This window comes from Vanellus vanellus, assembly GCF_965231255.1.
Source record: "Vanellus vanellus genome assembly, chromosome: 4".
NCBI classification, from domain to species: domain Eukaryota; kingdom Metazoa; phylum Chordata; class Aves; order Charadriiformes; family Charadriidae; genus Vanellus; species Vanellus vanellus.
Genome location: NC_138909.1, coordinates 39,152,199 through 39,172,431, shown reverse-complemented (window position 1 = coordinate 39,172,431; position 20,233 = coordinate 39,152,199). Strand labels below are relative to the sequence as shown.

Below are 20,233 nucleotides of genomic sequence, written 5' to 3'. Positions count from 1 at the left end.
ACAAGAATACATTCTAGCAAGGTATATCACAATACTATGAAGTCCACATTGTTGCAAAGCAAGCACATATGAGGTATTTCATGGTCATTTGTAGTGGTCCACGGAGATATCCAGCGATTTGTATTTTACAACATAAGCAAGCAGAGAAGCAATTATATTGTGCATTAAGTCTCGTCCCAAATTATACTGGACTTCTGTAATAAAGTCCTAAAACAAAAAAGCTGATTCTAAATTCTCATCTACTATATTAACCACAAAAAAAACAATGCTTGTCATCTTGTAAACTTCCAGATCACTTCAGTTGTCACACACAGCAAATAAAGGAAAACTAGGCTTTTGCATCGAGTTCAGGCAGAAAAAAATTAAAATTCACATTTTTTTTAAATACTTCCTAAAAGTAGAAATAAGGCATACATGAGCTTTGTTGATTTTTAAAATCTAATTTTGCAGATAAAGGAAAAGGCAATTCTGTTTCATAAGACAGAACAGTCTGAACATAAATTTTCAATCCAGGAATTTTAGACTCTCAGCAGACAATGTGAATGCAAATAGCATCAGGGAAAAAAAGGCTACTTTGCCAATGCTTTGCACTAACTAGTGGGTATAAGACAAGATAGGGGCAGGAAGCAAGGTATTTTACAATTTGCTACTAAGTGAGCAGGTTCTAATACTTTTTAAAAAATAATATAAAAAAGCTAGAAAAAACACCCTCATTTTTTCAGGGAGCTGTGGCTGCAGATGAGACTTGATTCAGCGACATTAGATATGGTTTCATTTCCAGCCCTCTTCTCAAATTTTCAGTCACCTGCTTCAAATAAAATCCTGAAGGACAACACTTCTCTGCCCTTAACGCATCGGCGTGAGGACTGGCTCCATAGCACAGTGGGCGAGGATAAAATTGTTGTGCGCTTGTAACTTGGGGAAGAGGCCGGGGTTATTGATGGCTCAGTGCCCACTGCTCTTTTCCTTCTGACACCGGATAAACGGATCGTCACCTCACGTGAATCTCAAGCTGAATGGGATAAGAAAGGCTACTACCTGCAGGGAGACCTTTTGCAGGGATTTCAGCAGCTGGCTTTAAAAAGGCGGGCTGAGGATGCACTAGCGGCAATTTTCAGAAGTGTGTTAACTAATTTAAATTAGTTATTTAAACAGATTCTCACAGAGTGGAAAAAAAAAAAAAACAACACACACTATACTTTCTGTTCAGGGCTATTCACAGGTGCATCAGTTTTTTTTATTTACAGGCCTACCTGCATCTCTCGAAGGATCCCCCAGTAAGCTTTGATATTTTGCCTTTAGCAAAGCAAAGGCCGTAGTACAGAGTAGTAAAAGCCAAAATCTCAGTTTACACATCAAGTCTAAGGCACAGGACAGACAGACTATCACAAATCAGGGGGTTATAAATTACTACTCGTAACCCCTATGCCACTAAAGAACAGCATCTTATTTTTGGACAAAGTTATTTTTCCTTTACAAACTTCTGTTAATTCACACTAAATGTGTCATGCGCTATTTACACAATAACAGCTCAGCAACACTCAAACAGGGCATGACGCAATTCCTCACGGATGCACTGAATTAGCCACAAAGTTTATTGGCAGTAAGATATTACAAGAAAGTCTACTCTTTTTTTTAAATTCACTCCATAGGTGACTATTCTAATTTAAAGTTTAAAAATAAAAAATAAAATCAGACTAGAGCAGCAGAAAAGCCATATAAGTCCTCAGGAGAGAGGGTCCACACTCTTTCGGTCAAGTCGCTCAAACCAAGGGTTTTTTCACTGAAAACACTGAGTAGCCTTAAGTATAGATACACACAGAAAGAAAATCCACATTCAGAAGTTAAAATCCAATTTCTGTTATTAAGTAAGGAGGTGTTAACACTAATCTAGTTAAAGACAGTTTTTAACACATTAGAAGCGCAAGCAAAAATTTTCTATCAAAAAAATCTGAACAAGGTTTTCCAGATTCATTTAAGAACAGCTCAACCTAAACTTATCAGGATTTTTTTTTTCTTCCCTGACAAAGAACAGATCCATTTTACTGAACTACAAACAGTGGCAAAAAGGATGCCATTTTATCGGTCTGATAAAACACATTCATTTTATTTCCATACATTATGTAGTTTCTATTTTCCTCATCCCAGACATCAGCAACACTTGTTCCAAAAGTAACATGCCTAAGTATAATATTCAACATCAGATTTTGCTTCAAATGGTCCTTCAAGCATTAGGGTAAGTTATCAAAATACTACAAAGTATTTCAAATTCCCATTGTAATTTAAGAAGCACATCATCACTCTTGGATGTAATATTTTAGTAACCATAGGTTACTCAGGATCATTCCACTGAAAAACTGGTAAGCACTGATCTGAAGATAAAAAAACCGGGTTCCTAGAAGAAACGTACCATACATATTGAAGAAAGAGGGCATTTCAGCATAGAAGTCACTGCCTACGATATTGGAATCGTACTGAAATTTGAACCCTCTAAGTCTTTTAGAGAAAGAAATGAATTGAACAATGTGACACAAGAAACTTTTAAAATAAACAATTTCCTGATAAAGATATCAGAGGAACTGCCAAAGTAATATTTGAGGAAAGGAAGAATTTTGAAGTTAAAATAAGAGTTTTAATTTTTCAGCTCTATCACAAGAGATTTCTCAAGCATACTAGTGGGGACATTTATCAGCTTGACTAGACACATTCTATCAAATATATTTGGTGGATGCCCAGTCTTTACTCACTTTGGCATTGACAAATGCAATTACAAAACCAAGTGAAGTTTACAAGACGCCACTCAGATATTCAGATTACTTTGACTGCATCAGAGAGCCAACGTCAGGCAAAACTATGTTTTGGTTGGTTTCATAGCATTCCAAGACACTTGACTCACTCGGGCACACTATTCTCCCTAGCTTAGCAAGCCTAGCTTTGAAATAATGGCCATTTACACATACTTTGATAGGAGTCTACAAAACCCAGCTTCTGTATACTGAATGACTACAGGTCATCAGAACAGAAGACAAGCAGGAAGCACCATTGCACCTTTTCAGCTAACAAAAACTTTTTGGTGCTCATCTCATCAGACCCCATTTCCCTGTCCTACTGACATACAGGTACTAAACAGCAACAGGGGGGCTATTTTCTAAATCAGAATCAAAGAGTAAGTCCTCCATGTCATGGAAGAGACACTGGATTAAGGTGTCTGTCAGACACTACGTATTTTATGTATACCCCTTGCTTATTTGTTCTCTATTTCCTCTAGATCACAGGACGTCAAAGCAAGGAAGAAAGGTCAATCAAGCCGGGCGAGAGACATCGTGCTGTCACAAAATTCCACACTGACATTAGTATTTTTATATCATAGTGAGATTGCTCAAGTACCAAAGCAAAGGCTAGGAGGCAATTTTAGTCAGAACATCGCATTAGTATTATGATATCACGCTGCAAACCCACAAGTAAATTGTTAGTGGACCAGACACAGTAAGTTACAATACCTGAGGTTTAGTGCATTCCTGTGAGCCAAAATGAAATGAATGCCATATAGGAGGAAAGGAAAAGATGAACATTATCAGACATGCCATAGTACATTCCACCACTATGAAGATAATGTTAAAATTATGTTAATAAGGGTCCACCGTCCCCTACGAGTTGACTCTATTGCAGAAAGCCATGCCACAACTGAGAGCACTGCATTTAATTTTTAATTCTTGAGAAGTACAGCCATGCATCTTCATTTAAGCTCTACATTCTGCTCTACGTTTTCACAAAGATATAGAAAACTTTCTTCAAAAAGTACTGTGTGAACTTTCTGAAGAAAAGCATTCAGAGACTACTGCAAACAAAGCATTACTAATTTATCAGCAACAACAAAAAATTATTCTACGTAGTAACTCCGGATTTAGGGTAAAACAAAATATATGAAAAAATACACATTTTGTGAAGATTTTGAGGATGCTATCAAAGCAGCCTTATTACTTTGAATCTCAGGTACCTAATACAACCAGAACACAACTACAGGGAAGAGCAAACTTGAAAACAAGTGCGTCATATTAATCCTTTTGCAATTTGACTTTAACACATTATTTACTGCAATATCTGAACATCTGCAGTTTTTTAATGTTTATTTATTTATTTATCCAAAATTAAGAAGTAGATCCAAAGATGAGACCCTGACAGGTGCTGACCAAAGAATGGATGGGCAGCACGCCCACAAGATACATACTATAATATGCTTTGAGTTCCTATGTGTTTCAAAAAAACCCGGCTTTCTACAGTCAATTTTTCAAGAAATTAAGACCAAAAAAAAAATGAGGTGGAGGGACATAAAATAGGAAGGGAGAAAAGACAATGCAGCCTTTAACATGTATGGTTGAAGCAATAGAAATAATACTGGCAGTAGAAGTGAACAAGAGAACAATGTACACAAGATCACCAAATACTGTAAAAATAGGAGGGAACGGGCCAGCATGAAGAGTCTTGACTAAATGGTAAAACTCATTTGAGCTTATCTGACTCTATTTGCTTTGAAAAGAAAAAGAAAGTCAGTCATATGCATCACATTACAGTCAAATGTTGCTTTAAAAAGTGTAATTATTGCAAATTTTACAGGTTATTTGGCAATCTCTTCCAACTCAATATGAAATCTCACTTGCAATGAATTTCCCAACACATGCACAAAATCATTATGAACTCTCACAACAGAAAGGCACACAATGGGCTTTTGCTCTTCGTACCAGTTAAGCTCACAACAACTCATCAGGCATACCTAAAGTGAAATTTATACAACAGGCAAGGACCTACGAATGCAAATAGCACTGTGTGTAATCTAAACATTGTCCTTCTAGAGTTAGATAAAAATCACACTAGAACTGTTTGCTAAGCACAATGTACGCATTTAAATAATACGAACAAAAGTAATTCTTTCTGTAATTCCGACCAAGCACAATACCACTGTTTACTTTTTCAAAAACAGACAAGTAAAATGTTTCATCTTCAAACCAAGTGAACTGGCTCAATCCATATTAAATTTAGAGGCAATTAAAATTGCATCGAAAATTAAACCATTAAAAGCTGTTGTATAAACAAAAACAAATTGTTGGCATAAAATGTAATTATTCAACTCATGAGGAAAAGCTTTTATAATTAACAGATGTAATCAAACATCTACACACTAACAAACACACACTGAATATACAGGGAACCGACAAACAAGTCGAGGAATAAGGATAAAGAAAGAAAAATGGAAAAAATCTACAACTGCATTGGATCAAAGACAGTATTTTAAAAACACTGAAGTTCTAATCCTGCAAATTTTTATGCACGCAGCTTACGTTGTGCAAAATTCAGCTGAATGAACTCAATGAGATTAAATACGCACAGAGGTATTTATGCCCATGCCTTTATGTTTCTAGCAGATTTGGGGGTTTAAACAAATAAACGAGAGCCAGAGACAAACAGCTTTTCCAGTATTTTGCTTACAGTTAAAATCAATACCAACCAAACAATAATCCAACAAAGCTTTTCTCAGTTTAAAAGCCATATAAAATATTTTGTAGAATAAGTTCTAATTATTAGTTCATTTTCATCTCAAGAGAAAACCCGGAAGCTTTTAACACATAAGATTACCCCCAAAAAAAGAAATCAAGTAAAATGACCAAATGATCTCCCTGATGATGGGCAGACTATGTAGCTCACTAAAATCCAAGTATAAAGGCCTCCTCAGGCAGACACCGGTAAAGGTTAATTTGACATTTAATTCTGGATACCAAAATGAAATGACAGATTTAATCCAAGAATTTGGTCTACTGCAAAGCAGCACAGTCCTTTTCAGGCAACAACTGTTATCATATAGAAGAATGAGTGCTTCACTAACTGACTGTACACTAAACTATGTACCGTAACTTAATATCAAAAGGAAATGAGAACATAGTTTGTTTCACAATTTTAAATGACTGGAACACTAACAAATAATGCATGACATTCACAGTCATAAGAAACATGCTTTTAACTTTGAACCAAGATGCAAACTGCACACGTGTTCATGTACTGATGGAGCCAAACCCACAGTATTTTCAGGGGAAACCTCCCTACAGAAGCACACTTCTTTAAAGATACCAGCAAGTTTAACCGTTTTGGTTTTTTTAATTCCAGTAATTATCTTGTTTGTGTTTTCGTGAACCATAAATACAGACAGCTTACCGTATGGTAGCCTCTAGGTAGAGGTGGCTTCCCCACAGGATAAGGGTCAACAGTATCAATAATTGTTTGCCGCTCCCCTTTTTGGTTGATTTTCCTAAATCTTCTTCGAGATTGCCTATGAGAAGCTTGACGCTGAAAATACTCCTCATTTTCATCCATGTAATCAACCTACAATAGATGCAAAAGAGTGTAACTTCCCCCAAGAAATAAAGAGGCTTCTTCTTGTTAGAAACACAACAAATCCTATTTTCAGAAAACAGCAGTTAGCTTTGAATTTCCTGCATTTTCAGCACTAAGGGTGAAGCCACTGAAGCCACTACTTAAAAAAAAAAAAAAAAAAAGAAAATCAGCCTTGGTATGAAAAGCATATGAACAGCACTGAATATGACTACTTTTCAAAAATGACAGAAGAAAACTTCTCCCTTCCTCTCCCCCTTCTTACTCTTGCACAAATACAAACATTTCACCACTCAATACGTTACAAAAAGAAAACTGGTATGAGAGCGCACTTTGGTAGTTTTCCTACTGACCTCCATTTGTCACTTGGGGTCTTCCCTAACCAACCTATGGCAAAGGCTTCGCTCTTTAATACTTACCTCCAGTATTTTGAGGGCATAAAAGAAGGACTTCTAATAGACAGGATTTACATAGAATCAAAATCAATTCAAAACGACAACAGGGAGAATAAAAAAATACCTATTAGATATATCCTAATATAAAATTAGTCTTCTCAGTTTCAGAGCCTCCAAAGTAAAAGTCCTGAATTACTACACAACTGTATGCTGCAATGAAAATGTTTGAACTAGGAATTCTGGTTTTCCTGAAAGAGAACAATCTTTTTACAGTAACTTGGCTGAAAATCATCATCTCTTCTGTGTTGACCCTACTAGAAACCTTACTCGAGACTAGCAGACAAATGAGAAAAAAACCCAACCTTTCAGCATTGGCTATACATAGGGATTCAGGTAACTACTCCTTCTATTCAATTCCACCCCCAGGGATAAACAGTATTTCTGAATATGTAGAGGAGAGCTTATGATGCACCTTGCAAGGTTCCTCCATATTTTTCAACAGGGAAAAGAAATATTAGACAAAATATTCCAAAGAATTTACGGCATATCTGTGTCAGAAGTGTCAGGTACTAGTCAGAAGTGTCACTTAACATAACTTTCAGTGTACTAACACAAGGGGATGAGTACAGTCCGTGGTTCGCTTACCCCCTCACCACTGAGTATCTATTGGACATCTGACACAGTCACACTCGCACCCTACACCTCTCCTGCGTCTCCTCCCCGCACAACGACCCCGTCCAGCCTGGAGACTGAGAGTTACTGTGCTCAACAATCTCTGGGGATGGGATTCTTTCTATTTCGGGTACAATTATTCCTTTGAAAGGCTGGATTGAACTGTTCGATTTCAGCTTTCCCAAAACTCTAGAGGTTGGTTTTCTTGGACTAAGATGATGCATGTAGGAGTACCCCCCCCACACCCAACATTATCCATCAGCCTAGAAGATTTCTTCCAGACTCTTGTTTAGTCATCTCCTTTCCCTGTGCCTATCTCTATATCGCTCTTCCTTGAAACTTAACAAGGAACGCACAAGAGAGTGTGATAGATCCACACAGCTACCACCAACTGAACTGTATAGCTCTAGAGAACAAATCTGGGGCAATAAACTCTTTCCCCAACCCGTGGTCAGATAGGAGTTACACAAGCCAGCCAGACAAATCAGGGGGGCAATACAGGGGCAAACAGGGAGACGTAATGGGCTGCTGTTGGGGAGCTGCTCCTTCACAAAGTAAAGTTACAGACAGCTTTAGTTAGGGATAGCGAAAAAGCAATTGGCATTTCTCACGTAGGCCTTCTGTGGCTCCTACTACACTGTATTAGCTTCTTAAGATGATTTTCTTAATTAGAATTGGAAGAGGGAGATATATCATCAAACACCCGACAGCAAAAGCTACCATTACACAATCATCTTTATCTGTTTACAGTGAAATCACAAAGAGCTTAAAACCCACAAAAGCACGCCTGCATTTGCATAAAGTTAAAAAGCTACTTTTTTTACCAATCAACTTTAAACAAGTAACCTAATCTCTTCTACAAGCCTAACGCTATACCACAACTTCCTGAGCTTCTGCAAATTTTACAGAAACTATCACTTTTCAGGAAAAAAAATGTTTAGTGTCACAGCCTATATTTGAACTATCATCTATATATGGCTTAGATAATTGTCATGCCTGTATTACGAAGTGATCGCTATCTCAGTGACAGAAAAAAAAACCCACACTTAGCCTGTTGACGGTGCATATCTTCAGGATGATGCACCCTGAGGTGGCAACTAAAAACTTCTGAGCCTGTGAACCCTCAGAGACGATTCTGTTCTGTCACTGGACTACAGCAGACACTGCTAACAAAATAACCTTCACCCAGAAAAGTCGGCAGAATTTTAAAATGTTCAAATTGCTGCTTAAAACCTCAGACAGCTGAGAATCAAATTCAATCAAACAGTAATTACTTAAGCTAGCCTGAGATTAATATTTTAAAGCATCTGTACTTAGCTATAATAATAAAGCAGCTTAAAAAAAAACAACCACAAACTGTTCCACAATTCTGCTAGCACAAGAAAACTACAAGAAATCTGCAAAAGTAAATGTAACAACAATATAAAAGATGCCTCTATCATTCAAACAATACAAGTATGTGTGCAAAGAATGGCACAAAATTTACATATGACAGATTTATAAAAAGATCATGTGCAAAACGGAAAACTGTTCAAGTTTTATTGGAAGTTGAAGCGTTACCAAAGCTGGTCTATAAAATTTGAAAGCAGCTCAATGAAAATATTCTTACCACAATCATTTCGGATGGCTCTAAAACAATGCATTCACAGCCACGCCTGAAGCTTCCTGCAGAACGCTTGCCAAAGCTGAAGAACAAAAATACTTCGATCAGAACAAAAATCAGAGCTATAAACCAGTCCGTAAGCATATTTACATCTTCTCCAGAAATTGTAAAGCGTAGAAAAAAACATACATACCTCTGCACAATACAAGTTTCACGCCTATGTCCTTCAACAAGTAACTGATGAACAAGGACACCAAAACCGTGTATTTTGTATTTACATAGTTTACTAACAGTATTTACTAAATAATTCTCTTAACACTAAAACAAGTGTCAATCAAGTGCTGCCTACCGAAGATGCATGGTTGATTCTGAACTACATCAGAGTTTTATCTAGGATCTTCTGACATTACAGGATTAAGTTACCTACGCTATCTGCATTTCTATAAAGAAAGCTAACGAGCGTACCAACGAAAGAATGGAAAGGCTAATCTACTTCAATTAGCTCTTTTTTACTTAAAATAAATTAACAAAATAAGGATGCTGAACGTGAGAGTATTCCCAAATTGAACCCATGAGGACAAAAGGTTGTTCTGCCTTCCATGACATGTTCCCACCTTAGTGCAATAATTAAGAATGATGCTGTTTTGCTTCCTCTGGGATAAAATAGAAGGCTGGTTTAGTTTCAGTTCCTGAAGTGCTCTGCCCATATTAAATGACTGTCTGTTTCTGCAGGCTTAACTGCAAAGAAGCCTCAAAATGCAGCGGTAAAGGTAGACAGAGTGCAGAGAACCAGTACATAACTCAGCGAAATACAAGACCTTTAGGGTTAGATCCTTAAGCCTACATCGTCAGAGTGGAAGAAGAAACAACCACCTAAAGTTTGTTTCAGGGGTGTGTGCTTCCCCACCTGGGCAGGGCATATTTACGCCTGCCAGGTCAACGCCAGAGCTTTCCCATCGCAGAGAGGAAGGCAGGACAGATGACAAAGTGGCTGGAACTTCAGGACCCCTCTTGTAGCCTGCTATAACAAACCTGCCCTAACATTTGCCAAGAGCCAATGTAACCATTTAGCCTTTCCCTTTCTTCAGCTGTGCAACAGGCATGGGAAACCTTCCTAGCTGAAGCTCACAGGGCAACAGCTATTAAATAAGTTTATGAAAAACAAACCAGCCTCGATAAAACTGTAAAATCTGAACTTTAACCAACCCTGTAATGCACAGTCACGATGACACGCTTAAGCTACGGTGCTTGTAAACAGTAACTTTTTTAAGCTTTACTTCGTGACAAGCAAACTGAAGAAGTTCGTATACCATTCGGACCTGTACAGTTAGCCACTTTATATCTATTCTCCTGTCCTGTCTGGCGATTAGTAGAAATGAACAGTTTAACTTGCTACCCCAAAGGCTAATCTCTTGACAACAGCACGTTTATAGCTCAAAAAGAAGGCAGTCAGATATTGAAAAGAAATGCCAGCTGTGCTTATTCATCAAAATAATAATCGCATTTAATGGTACATGGGCTTCTACAATAGAAAAAATTTTCCAGAATACTAAGCCTCTTGAAAAGAAACATTCAATAAAGAAGTCTCTTGACAAAATGTGTATTTTCCTAGAGGCAAACACATGCTTCCTCCCATAGTCCAGCAACAAAACACAGAGTGCTCTACTCTACAATACCATCTTGAATTTTATACAATTTCAACTACTCTTAAAGATACCAGAAAATGAAGCCATTATCTTGATTCATTAGACTGTTGCAAAAGTGACAAACTTATTTTCTTGGTCATTAACCTGATCCATACGCATAGTTTTTCCTTTTTTAAAAAAAAAAAAAAAAAGGAAAGGAGAGGGAGAGAAAGGAGAAAGTAAATCAACCCATTGATTGAAAAACAACAATGCAAACATGGTGATTAGGAAGTCAACTTATTTGACATTCTAACTGAAAACAATGAGAAAGTCCCTTTCCTCTTGCAGATTCTCATCCCCCTCTTTGTAACCATTGGTTTTGGTCTAGAACACGCTATTGCTCTATTTTTTTGCCAGCCCATTTTCTAGCCTCACTGCAAACACTAATTTCAACAGAAAATGCATACACACTCTTCCACTCCACCATTTCTAGTTCCTCTATTGCTGTCTCTAAGTATCAACTTTAAACTTCTGCCTGTTGCTAATCACTGCTGACATCCAAAACTTTCAAGCTTTAGCAAACACAGCAAAAAGAAAGAGCTGTGGTTTGGACGTGCTTTTCTATTCTTGAATAACTTGTTTGGATTTTACCCTTCAGCACAAGGAACAGGTAGTCAATATATTAAGACAGAAGGCACGCATTTAATTACTATAAAGAAAATTCTTGATTTCTGTTCCCGGTAACACACTGGTTCTTCACAGCAGATAACCACTTCATTGCTGCACTGCGCAGATTCATATGACAGCACAAAAGGTATCAGAGAAGACAGTGCAACACACGTATATATCATCTTTGAGCAAAGATCACAAGGCATTCAGGCTGTAAACAAACTTTGTATTCTTTGTGAAATATTGTAAGCAAGATGACAAGTTACTCAAGGCAGAAGAAAGTTAAATGACCTCTCAAGTGTCGCAGTTCTCTCCTCAGATATGCCACGCCAGCTAAACCTCCTGACTTCCAATCTGCTGCTGAAAATTCATCATCAGTGAGGAATTCACGTGATCAGTGAAAATTGGGACACTGTCTTGTCACTGTCCACTACGTCTGGACACTTCTGAAATGTCCGACTCTGACTGTGCTGAACATCCATCACAGTATTGCGTACTATCTGTTGCAGAACCACGCTTTGATACCTACACACAGTCACACAAATACCTGTTGACATGAGACGCAGAGAAACAACTGGGATCTTACGGCACTGCAATTCCACCATTTCAATTCAGAACACTGATACCAAAGTCAGTAAGTCTTATCGGAATTAACTTCTCAGAGCTTCACAAAAAAGCAAAGACCAACAAGACACTCTTCACCTGAAATCCCTGGCTGCAGTAACAGGCAGAGGAAGCCACCAAACAAGCTTGATTTAATTGAAGTTAAGTTACCTAAAATATTAGTAAGCAGTAAAAAGAAGCAAATACCCAACACATAATACAGTCTATTTACTGAGCTGATCAAAAAAGCCCAAGCTGTAAAGCCCTTTGTAAAATACCAGGAGAAGAGCGTCACGCAAGGGACCACAAGCTGTCACGCAAGCTGGCTTGAGGAATCCTAGGAATCACAAAGAAACAGCGGCAGCAAACAAAGTTTCAGTGGAAGGGTTGACAGATTATCTTCATAAGATCAGCTCTATTTTAGTAACTTCTGCTAGGCACTGACCTCTTCAAATTTTGATGCTAGACCAGCCTTAACCGCAGAGAGCGAGTTTGTCTACCCAGATTTATCACACGCTATGCAGCCTACATGAGCACTGGCTAGTTAAAGTAAAATGTGAAAAGCCTTTATTAGCCAATTTCAATGCACCAGGGATTTGACAACTGTATTCCTTCCCTTACTGTAGCGTGAAATAAGCTTGTGGATATATGACTTCACTGGGGAGCTGAAGGTTAAACCACATTTTTGTGTTTAAAACGCAGTAGAGAATTTTACATAATGTACACGTCACATTTGGTTGTATCATATTATTCCTTAGTAATTTCAATCAAACCGGCTTATTACAAAAAGATAAAATCTTCTCTCCTACCTAAGCCTTATTAATTTCAACTCCTAAAAATAGCAACTATTAAGTCAGCGATGCACCTGAGAGAATCCCAGCTTTGCAACTATTTTCTCTAAATCGGTGACGTGTGTAAGAGAACCTCAGCAAAGGAAGCTCAGGCAGTTTAAAGTTATCTTTGCAATGGTGGCTGTCAATATAGGATATAGAGGTTATAACAGCAATTTAGATAGCCAGAAGGCCGCCTAGTTAGGATATTGCTGCCTCACCTAAATTCCCCAAAGAACCATGTTTTGCAGCAGTTTCTCCAACACTTTTTTTCCAGCTATCACATAAGCTCTGACTTAAGGTTCCCTGAGTATTAAACTTCACAGATGCTCTCCTCAGTACCTGTCCTAGAGGCAATTTCACTTTTGGAGTCCTTTTCTATCACAGATACTTTTATTCCCCATAAAGCTACTGAATGCGTGATGTGAATATAAATCTACTTTTAAAAAACCTTAAAGATATACAAAACAATTTTATTTGCAGGAATCCACTTTACAGTAGCAATTATGAAAGCGGATGACAAAAAACCCTTAACTCTTACAAGGTTAAATATTCTCCCCAAGCAACTGCTTTCTAACTATGCTATTCCCCGAAGCAATTGACAAAAAGTCTAATTTCCCGCTTGACTATTCAAATGCATTATTTCCAAATAAGTTCATTAGTACTAACAATAAAAAAAAACCAACCAAACAAACAACCAACCTACTTTTGTTCACTATATGTATTAAAAGTAGGTATTTGAATCCATGTAAGTAATTTACAACTTCATTCCCATTCCAATGCATTCTAAAATTGAGTTTACACCGACTGTAGACAACAGTTCCCTTCTCTGAAAGTGTACCTTACTACATACATATCTCATAACTCGTTACACTCAAAACATACACAGTTAGCTAAAGAACAGATGTGTTACAGCGTACAACATTGGTTAATAGAAGACAAGTTTTAAGTGGAAGCTAAAGGCTTCCGTATTTCCCAAGTTTATACTTTCAGTTTTCATTAAAAAAACCTTTACAATTATAAAACTGCAATTAATGCAGTGGCTAACAAACAGCAACATGAGAATAATTTAAGACCGCTGTCTGTATTTCTTCCCCTTCAAATTTATTAGATTTACTAATAATCCAAAACAACAGAGTACCTCAATGAACCGAAACACCTAAAAGATACAAGCAACACATTAATTTTTTATAAGCACTTACGCGTAGAGACAGCCAAAAACTTCCAGGTATTGAGGGAGACTGGTTCTACCCTTTCTATTACCATCATGACACTGGAGGACAGAGCCGTTTTCTCCAGACGCGCTCCATCCATTTCCCCAGGTCCCCAGACACACTCGTACGGGCACACACAGATGCTCTTTTCAAAGCCCGCAGGAAAGGCGGCAGCTACTCGAGAGGGAACGATTCCCTGTCAGCATTCAGCCCCGTCCCCTCACCCGGGGCCTCCACATTCCTCTTTTCACATCAGCCCAGCTCCCAAATGGAAAGTCATTTCTTCAGGACTGGAATGTAAACTCATTCATCAAAAGTGATGCGGAATCTGAAGAAAACTCCACTGACAATGAACACCAAGAAAAGGTTTTTCAGTGAGAAGCCCTTTTCTTCCTTCCTCTTAAACATGGCAAATCGCTCACAGAAAGCCCAATTGCACTAGTGACAACTATTTTTCAAAAAAGATATACAAAAATTTAGGTTTTCCCCTATAATGCAATTTCAACCTTTATTTCTTTTGATGTTCACCACCTTGCATTAGCTTAAAGTAATATTTAATTCACATATGAATTACAAGTCTTAGTAAAACTACATCTAAATTTCACAAAGAAAGCTCCACAAAGTATGGTCATCTATACGGTGCACATTCTTCAGAGCATTTTTAAGTGCAAAATACTGTTACAGTTTTACGTACTTGTAAATGCAGTATTTGGAACAAAACTGCTGGTTTAGAATAAAGTCTGTTTAACTGGCATTTCCTCTAAGTCAAAACATATATTCTATTTAGACATGTTCTAATGCAGGGAAAAATTAAAAATAAAAAAAAGTAAAATAAAAAATTGAAAATCAAAGAGTAACACATTTTCTTGTTTTTCGAGTTCCTCGAATTTTCTACATTATGTTTATGCAAGGAAATAAATTCCATATAAATTTTGCTTTGAAAAAAAAAATTTCTACAATATATTAAAAGTAGAAATGCACTGCAGGAGTATTGCAATGATTTATGCCAAAACTCTGGAAACCAGATATTCAAAACCATTCTTTGTTCGGAAATTTTCAAATGGGATGTATGATGGGCTTAAGAACGCTGCTGTGCAATATTTGCCAACGCAGGACATCTAAATATACATGGAAATCAAAGTAAACATTTTCCCTCTTCCTCCTTTCCTCAAAGCAGTCCTTTACTCCTTGAGACAGTCCCTGAACAAATCTGTAAGCACGAGGCCACGCACACTTGAGTTCAGTTGCTCAAGCTTTTAACATATTAATGATAAAACCAAATCTTAAGTTACAGAAACCCAATACAATTTTTTGTGAAAATTACATTGCTTCAGTTGACATCTACATTTAGGTGGACCAGAGAAGAGTACCAAAATGCAATACAGAGGTATCGCATTAAGCGTATTTAGAATCTGAAGTTAGGTAAGCCAAAGAGTCTTCATTCGCTTTTGGGCAGCGCCCACCCTGCAAAAGCTATTACTGCCATCACTGCGTGCGGTCACGTGCTCTCTGCTGCGTTTCCCATCTTCCCCCTACCCTCCACTTCTCAATCCCAGAGCACAGAGGAGCCACAGTTCCTCGGGACGGATCATTTGCTGCACATGCCGCGCGGTGCTGCTCCCTCATACAGGCGCCGTGACCTCCAGCCCTGACCAGCACCTGCTGGCCATCGCCCCCTCAGTTATTCTCTGGTGAGACAGAAGCAAACATGGGCACAATGTCTGGTCTCTGGCAAAACCCAAAGTCAAATCTTGATGTAATAATCAACATTGAACTTGCAATGACACCAAAACACGTTAGATTTAGTTCTAAAGCAAACCAGTCGCACTGAATTCCTGAATGAAATATTATAGAGCAGTATTTAGGAGATGTCTAGAGGGAAAAAAAATAATGGGGACTCTCTTCTAGAAGTCTGCTGCTTAAGGAGGTAATAAGGGATTCAGTCAAGTTCCTCCTCCTGTATCTTTTTTTTTTTTTATTAAAAAACACATTTCATTTTGGTACATCCAGATTAGAATTAAAACCATCAGTCCCTCTTAATGGCTTGTTCTACCCAAGCCAGGTGCAGCTGGGTTTCACCTGAACCCGCTGTGAAACCCCGGCCGTTCCTCCGCCCGCCTCCCCCCTCGCCAGGGATGAAAAAAAGAAGAAAGTTCCAATTTAGAAGTGTGTACACACGCACGAGCCATCCCTAGGGGAACGCTCTAAGTGTTCTGATGAAAACTAAATTTGGCGTGGCCATTTTTTGACCTCTCAGAAAAGAAAAAAAAAAAAAAAGAAGACAGAGGCCTTCATGCATGCAGAGCAGCTCTAACCAAACAGCCCTCCGCTGGGGAGGAGGCGGGGGGGAGGAAGGCTGCAAGTGGGTTTTCCCCACGCTTAAAGCTGCACACGGGAAACTATGAAAGCAAGGGCTCTTGCAACGAAGAGACAGGAGGATATCAGATAATTTGATCTTCTGTATAATATAAGCTGACTTCTCTGGTTCTCATTGGAATTAGCGCCCGTCTTCTGTCTTTTAGAAGAGGTAAGCAAACACGCAAGTGAAGCCCAAACTGCTTTTGACTTGCATTAAATATTATTTTTAATTACAACGTGGCAGTCACCCACATATCAAAATAATCAGTAGATTCACCTCCCCCCCCCCTTTTCTTTTCACCTCTTTAATTCTCACAGTGTTATTATATTTATAGCACTTTTTTCCAGCAAGAGAAATAGCTGCTTTACAGGAACGCTTTTCGGTTGAAAGGAGAACTGAGATGCTGGCACAACTGGAATAGGAGTTGAAGAGGCATTTGCAGACCTGTCACTGTTTGCAAATCCTGGAGATGTGAGCTCACTACATACCATGGATAAGGATGATTAGACTTATCCAGTGCCATATGATAGCTTAGATGTTTACAGTCTCTGCTACAACAGCTCATGTGTCAGGGAAGGGACTCACTTGCAACATCACAGCTAAGTACATGCCACTCAATAATACTTTGGGGGAAGGGGGGGGGGGGGGGGGGGGATGTTTACAAGAGGAAAAGGAGCCTCAAACATGACTGCAGCTCCTCACTTGACCTGGGACCCAAACTACCCACTGCCTGGGGAGGGGGGAGGGAGGAGGAATCGGGGTGTGCAGGGCAATACCCCGGGTGCTGCGGCAGGAGGGTGTAGGGGCGGGAAGAAGCCGGCAAACCGGGCAGAGAACACCTGACAACCAGCCAGCCCGCGTGAAGGACATTACGGGATAAGCACATGCATAGTACACTAACGCTTTGAATAATTTCTGCTAAAAACATCTGAAAGTTAATTTGAACTCCAGCCGAAAGCTTCAGTGAACTTACTCAGTATTTTGAACACGTCCAGTTAGCATCCTTACAGATGAGGCCATCGTACTTGACGTACGTAATATTCATAGGGAATTCTTTATTTCTTATGCAAATACAACCCAGATCAGAGGTTGCATTAATCAGGTAAGTTATAGCTGACTACTGAAAGCACTTCAAAAGAAGTTCCTGAAAACCCACAGTGAATAATTTGAAATTAACTAGATTCTGGAGGTTTGCTTCCAGAGAAAGTCCCTTCAGCCAACCCTTGAAACATCAGCCAACCCTTGAAACATATGCCTTATGATCTTCACAGTTTTCCTTTTAGTACAGACGACTGTTTTGAAAAGCGTGGTTAATTTTAAAATTTTACCTAGTTGCTGGACTAAGTATGGCAGTGAAAAAAAAGAAAAAATTTGAGTAAAGTTTCGGATTTGTTGCTTTTCACTTTAGCTTTTTATAGTGTTACCTTAAAACTAAAGTCAAGATGAAAAATGGTTAAAAACCCAATCTGAAAAAGTGCTGTAAGGTATAACAAATTGTTTTGCGAATTTACTGCAAATAAGGGTAGATGCTCAGGACCTCTTTAGCAGCAGGTGATCCTGAATACTTTTTAGACTAGAATAATATTTAGGGTTCTTTATGACCCTTTCATATATACTAAACAAGAGAAATGTTTTTATTAAATTTTCCTGTGAAATTCAAGATCTGTATTTATAAACTACATACACATATATATAAACAAAAGTGGAACACAGAAGTAGTAGCAACAACAAAATTTAGCCTGCTGCAGCAGTTTAACTTTGCAGCGTCTCTAGTACAGAAAGCTAGAAGATAGGTACCTCATCAGAACAGCTGACAGAAAAGATCTTTATTTGGAAAATAAAATCTCCTTATTTATTTTTTAATTCAGAAGTTCTCGTATTATTTTATCTTGGAAAACATTCAAAGATGAAAGCTTTTTTTCCTAACCTACTTTTTTATTTAAAAAAAAATATTTTAATAAATGATTTGAATAAAGACAGCTTTGCTTATGCTTCACCTTAATGACGTCTGTGTTGCCATGGAGCTTACTGTGACGTCACATAAGATCTACATAATGGTCTCAAAGAATGAGAAGCAGTAGGAAAACATTACTTAAGAGGCAAGACCTTGGCTGAACACAGTTTGGCTTATTAACATTCATGAAACTCATTAAAACAGAGGAGTATTTTTCCAACCTCATACAAAAGCCTTTAGATGTTAGATCCTAAAGGAAGACTGATTTTTTTTTTTTAATCTTGAAAAATATATAGTAAGCTTTTTTAAGTCCCCCTATAGACTTTCATAATTAAGGTATTAGAAGTCGTCTTCTTTTTAAAAAACTAAAAAAAAAAAATGTAATAACATGACATGCCATCTAGGATTTTAGTAGTAAAATATGACCATACATATTGTCATTTTCCACCCCCACTTATTCATTCACATGGAGGGCTAAACACATGACCTCAATAACTAGTTTCCATAAATCTTATTAGTACAGTGCTGATGTATTCAAGATATCTTTGTACTAAGTGCCCTATAAATGTAAATGAATAAACAAACTAAAACAGTGAAGTAATAGTGACAACTTTGCTTCAGCTATTTAGATTATAATTTGAAAATACATTATCCGTCACTTAGGATGTTATAATATGTCTAGTGACCCTGGATTTTTTTTTCAGAAACATTCCAAAATTTTAGCGTCACCTGAAAGACAACTCTCAGACTTTTTAAAGTCTTCTACAGTATGGAATAACATTTTGTTAAAAACACTATTTGTAGAAGAATTATAGTAGCAGAATCAGGCTAATAACCAAAACAACACTTTTGATTCCTTCCACCTTTCTACAGTCCTGCAAATACATAAGTAAGTAACAGTTACTACTTCAGCTTAGCAACATTGTCCTTCACCAAAGATAAGGCTATAGAAGATTAGATCACCTGAGTTCCACATGGGGCAAAGAAAAGGCTCTTCCCCACATATACCCCAAACCCAAACGCAGGGACAGCCTCCTGTAACACATTTGTATTGGACTTCCCTCAAGAGTTTTCGTGGACATTTTGTAAGATATATACATATACCAAAACAGTCTGGTATGTCTTGCACTTTAAGCGCAGGATGGACTCTAAGGTAACTCTTGACTTTTCTGTAAAGTACACCAATTTTGGTGATTGTGAGCTTTCAATCTGTATATTCTTCTTTTAAACATCATTGTTCAGCAGTAATAAATCATCTCCAATTTCACAATTTAAAACGGACCTCTCTGTCTAGTTAATGGTGTTCCCTAGGCTGTGAAAACTTCACCGCCCTGCTGAAAATGGTCTTTTCCCCAGCATATCATACCTAGACCAGCATCGTCGCCTTCTTGCTCTGCAGTGCGCTCTGTTCCCTCTCTCCACATAGGTAAACTTCTCCCTCTTTGGTATTCTTTATGCTGTTTTTGCAGAGACTTCATTTTGTTGTTATTTTGGGGTAAGCAATGACCAGATAACTTCTCCGTTCATTTCATTCATAAAACTTGCCCAGAGACCCTGAGAGCATGTAAAGCAAACCCGGCCCTCCTTTTGCCCTCAGCAAGAATCTCACAATGCCGTTTCCTCAAGTAACTGAGGTTTCTTTGATGTTGTGCAGGTTTGCACTAAAACTCAAACCCTTAAATACTAGAAGATTGAATCAGAAGGAACCTTAAACCAGGAACAGATTGCAGAACAGGTCATCTCACCAGCTGCAACATCAATTGTGATAAAGCAAACGTTTTCTTCTGGCAGATATCTTTAACTAGCTATGGTAGCGGTAGTGAATATCCAGGTACAACAGGTCTCACATTTAACTTTAAAATAACCACGTACTTTATTACATAGAGAACTTTCCCCTCCCTAACTTCAGAAAGTGCTCTCAATTTTTT

The 20,233-nt window shown here is 38.0% G+C and overlaps 1 protein-coding gene across 1 annotated transcript in view; it reads right to left on the bottom strand.

Annotated features, from left to right (window-relative positions):
* Nucleotides 1-20,233, bottom strand: part of RAPGEF2 (Rap guanine nucleotide exchange factor 2) — a 196,162-nt gene that overhangs the window by 83,932 nt on the left and 91,997 nt on the right. The window contains exons 5-6 of the mRNA XM_082483049.1: nt 9,058-9,133; nt 6,205-6,372 (exon numbers count right to left, since the gene is read on the bottom strand). Coding sequence (XP_082339175.1) covers nt 6,205-6,372; nt 9,058-9,133 — 244 coding nt within the window. The remainder of the gene's footprint in view (nt 1-6,204; nt 6,373-9,057; nt 9,134-20,233) is intronic.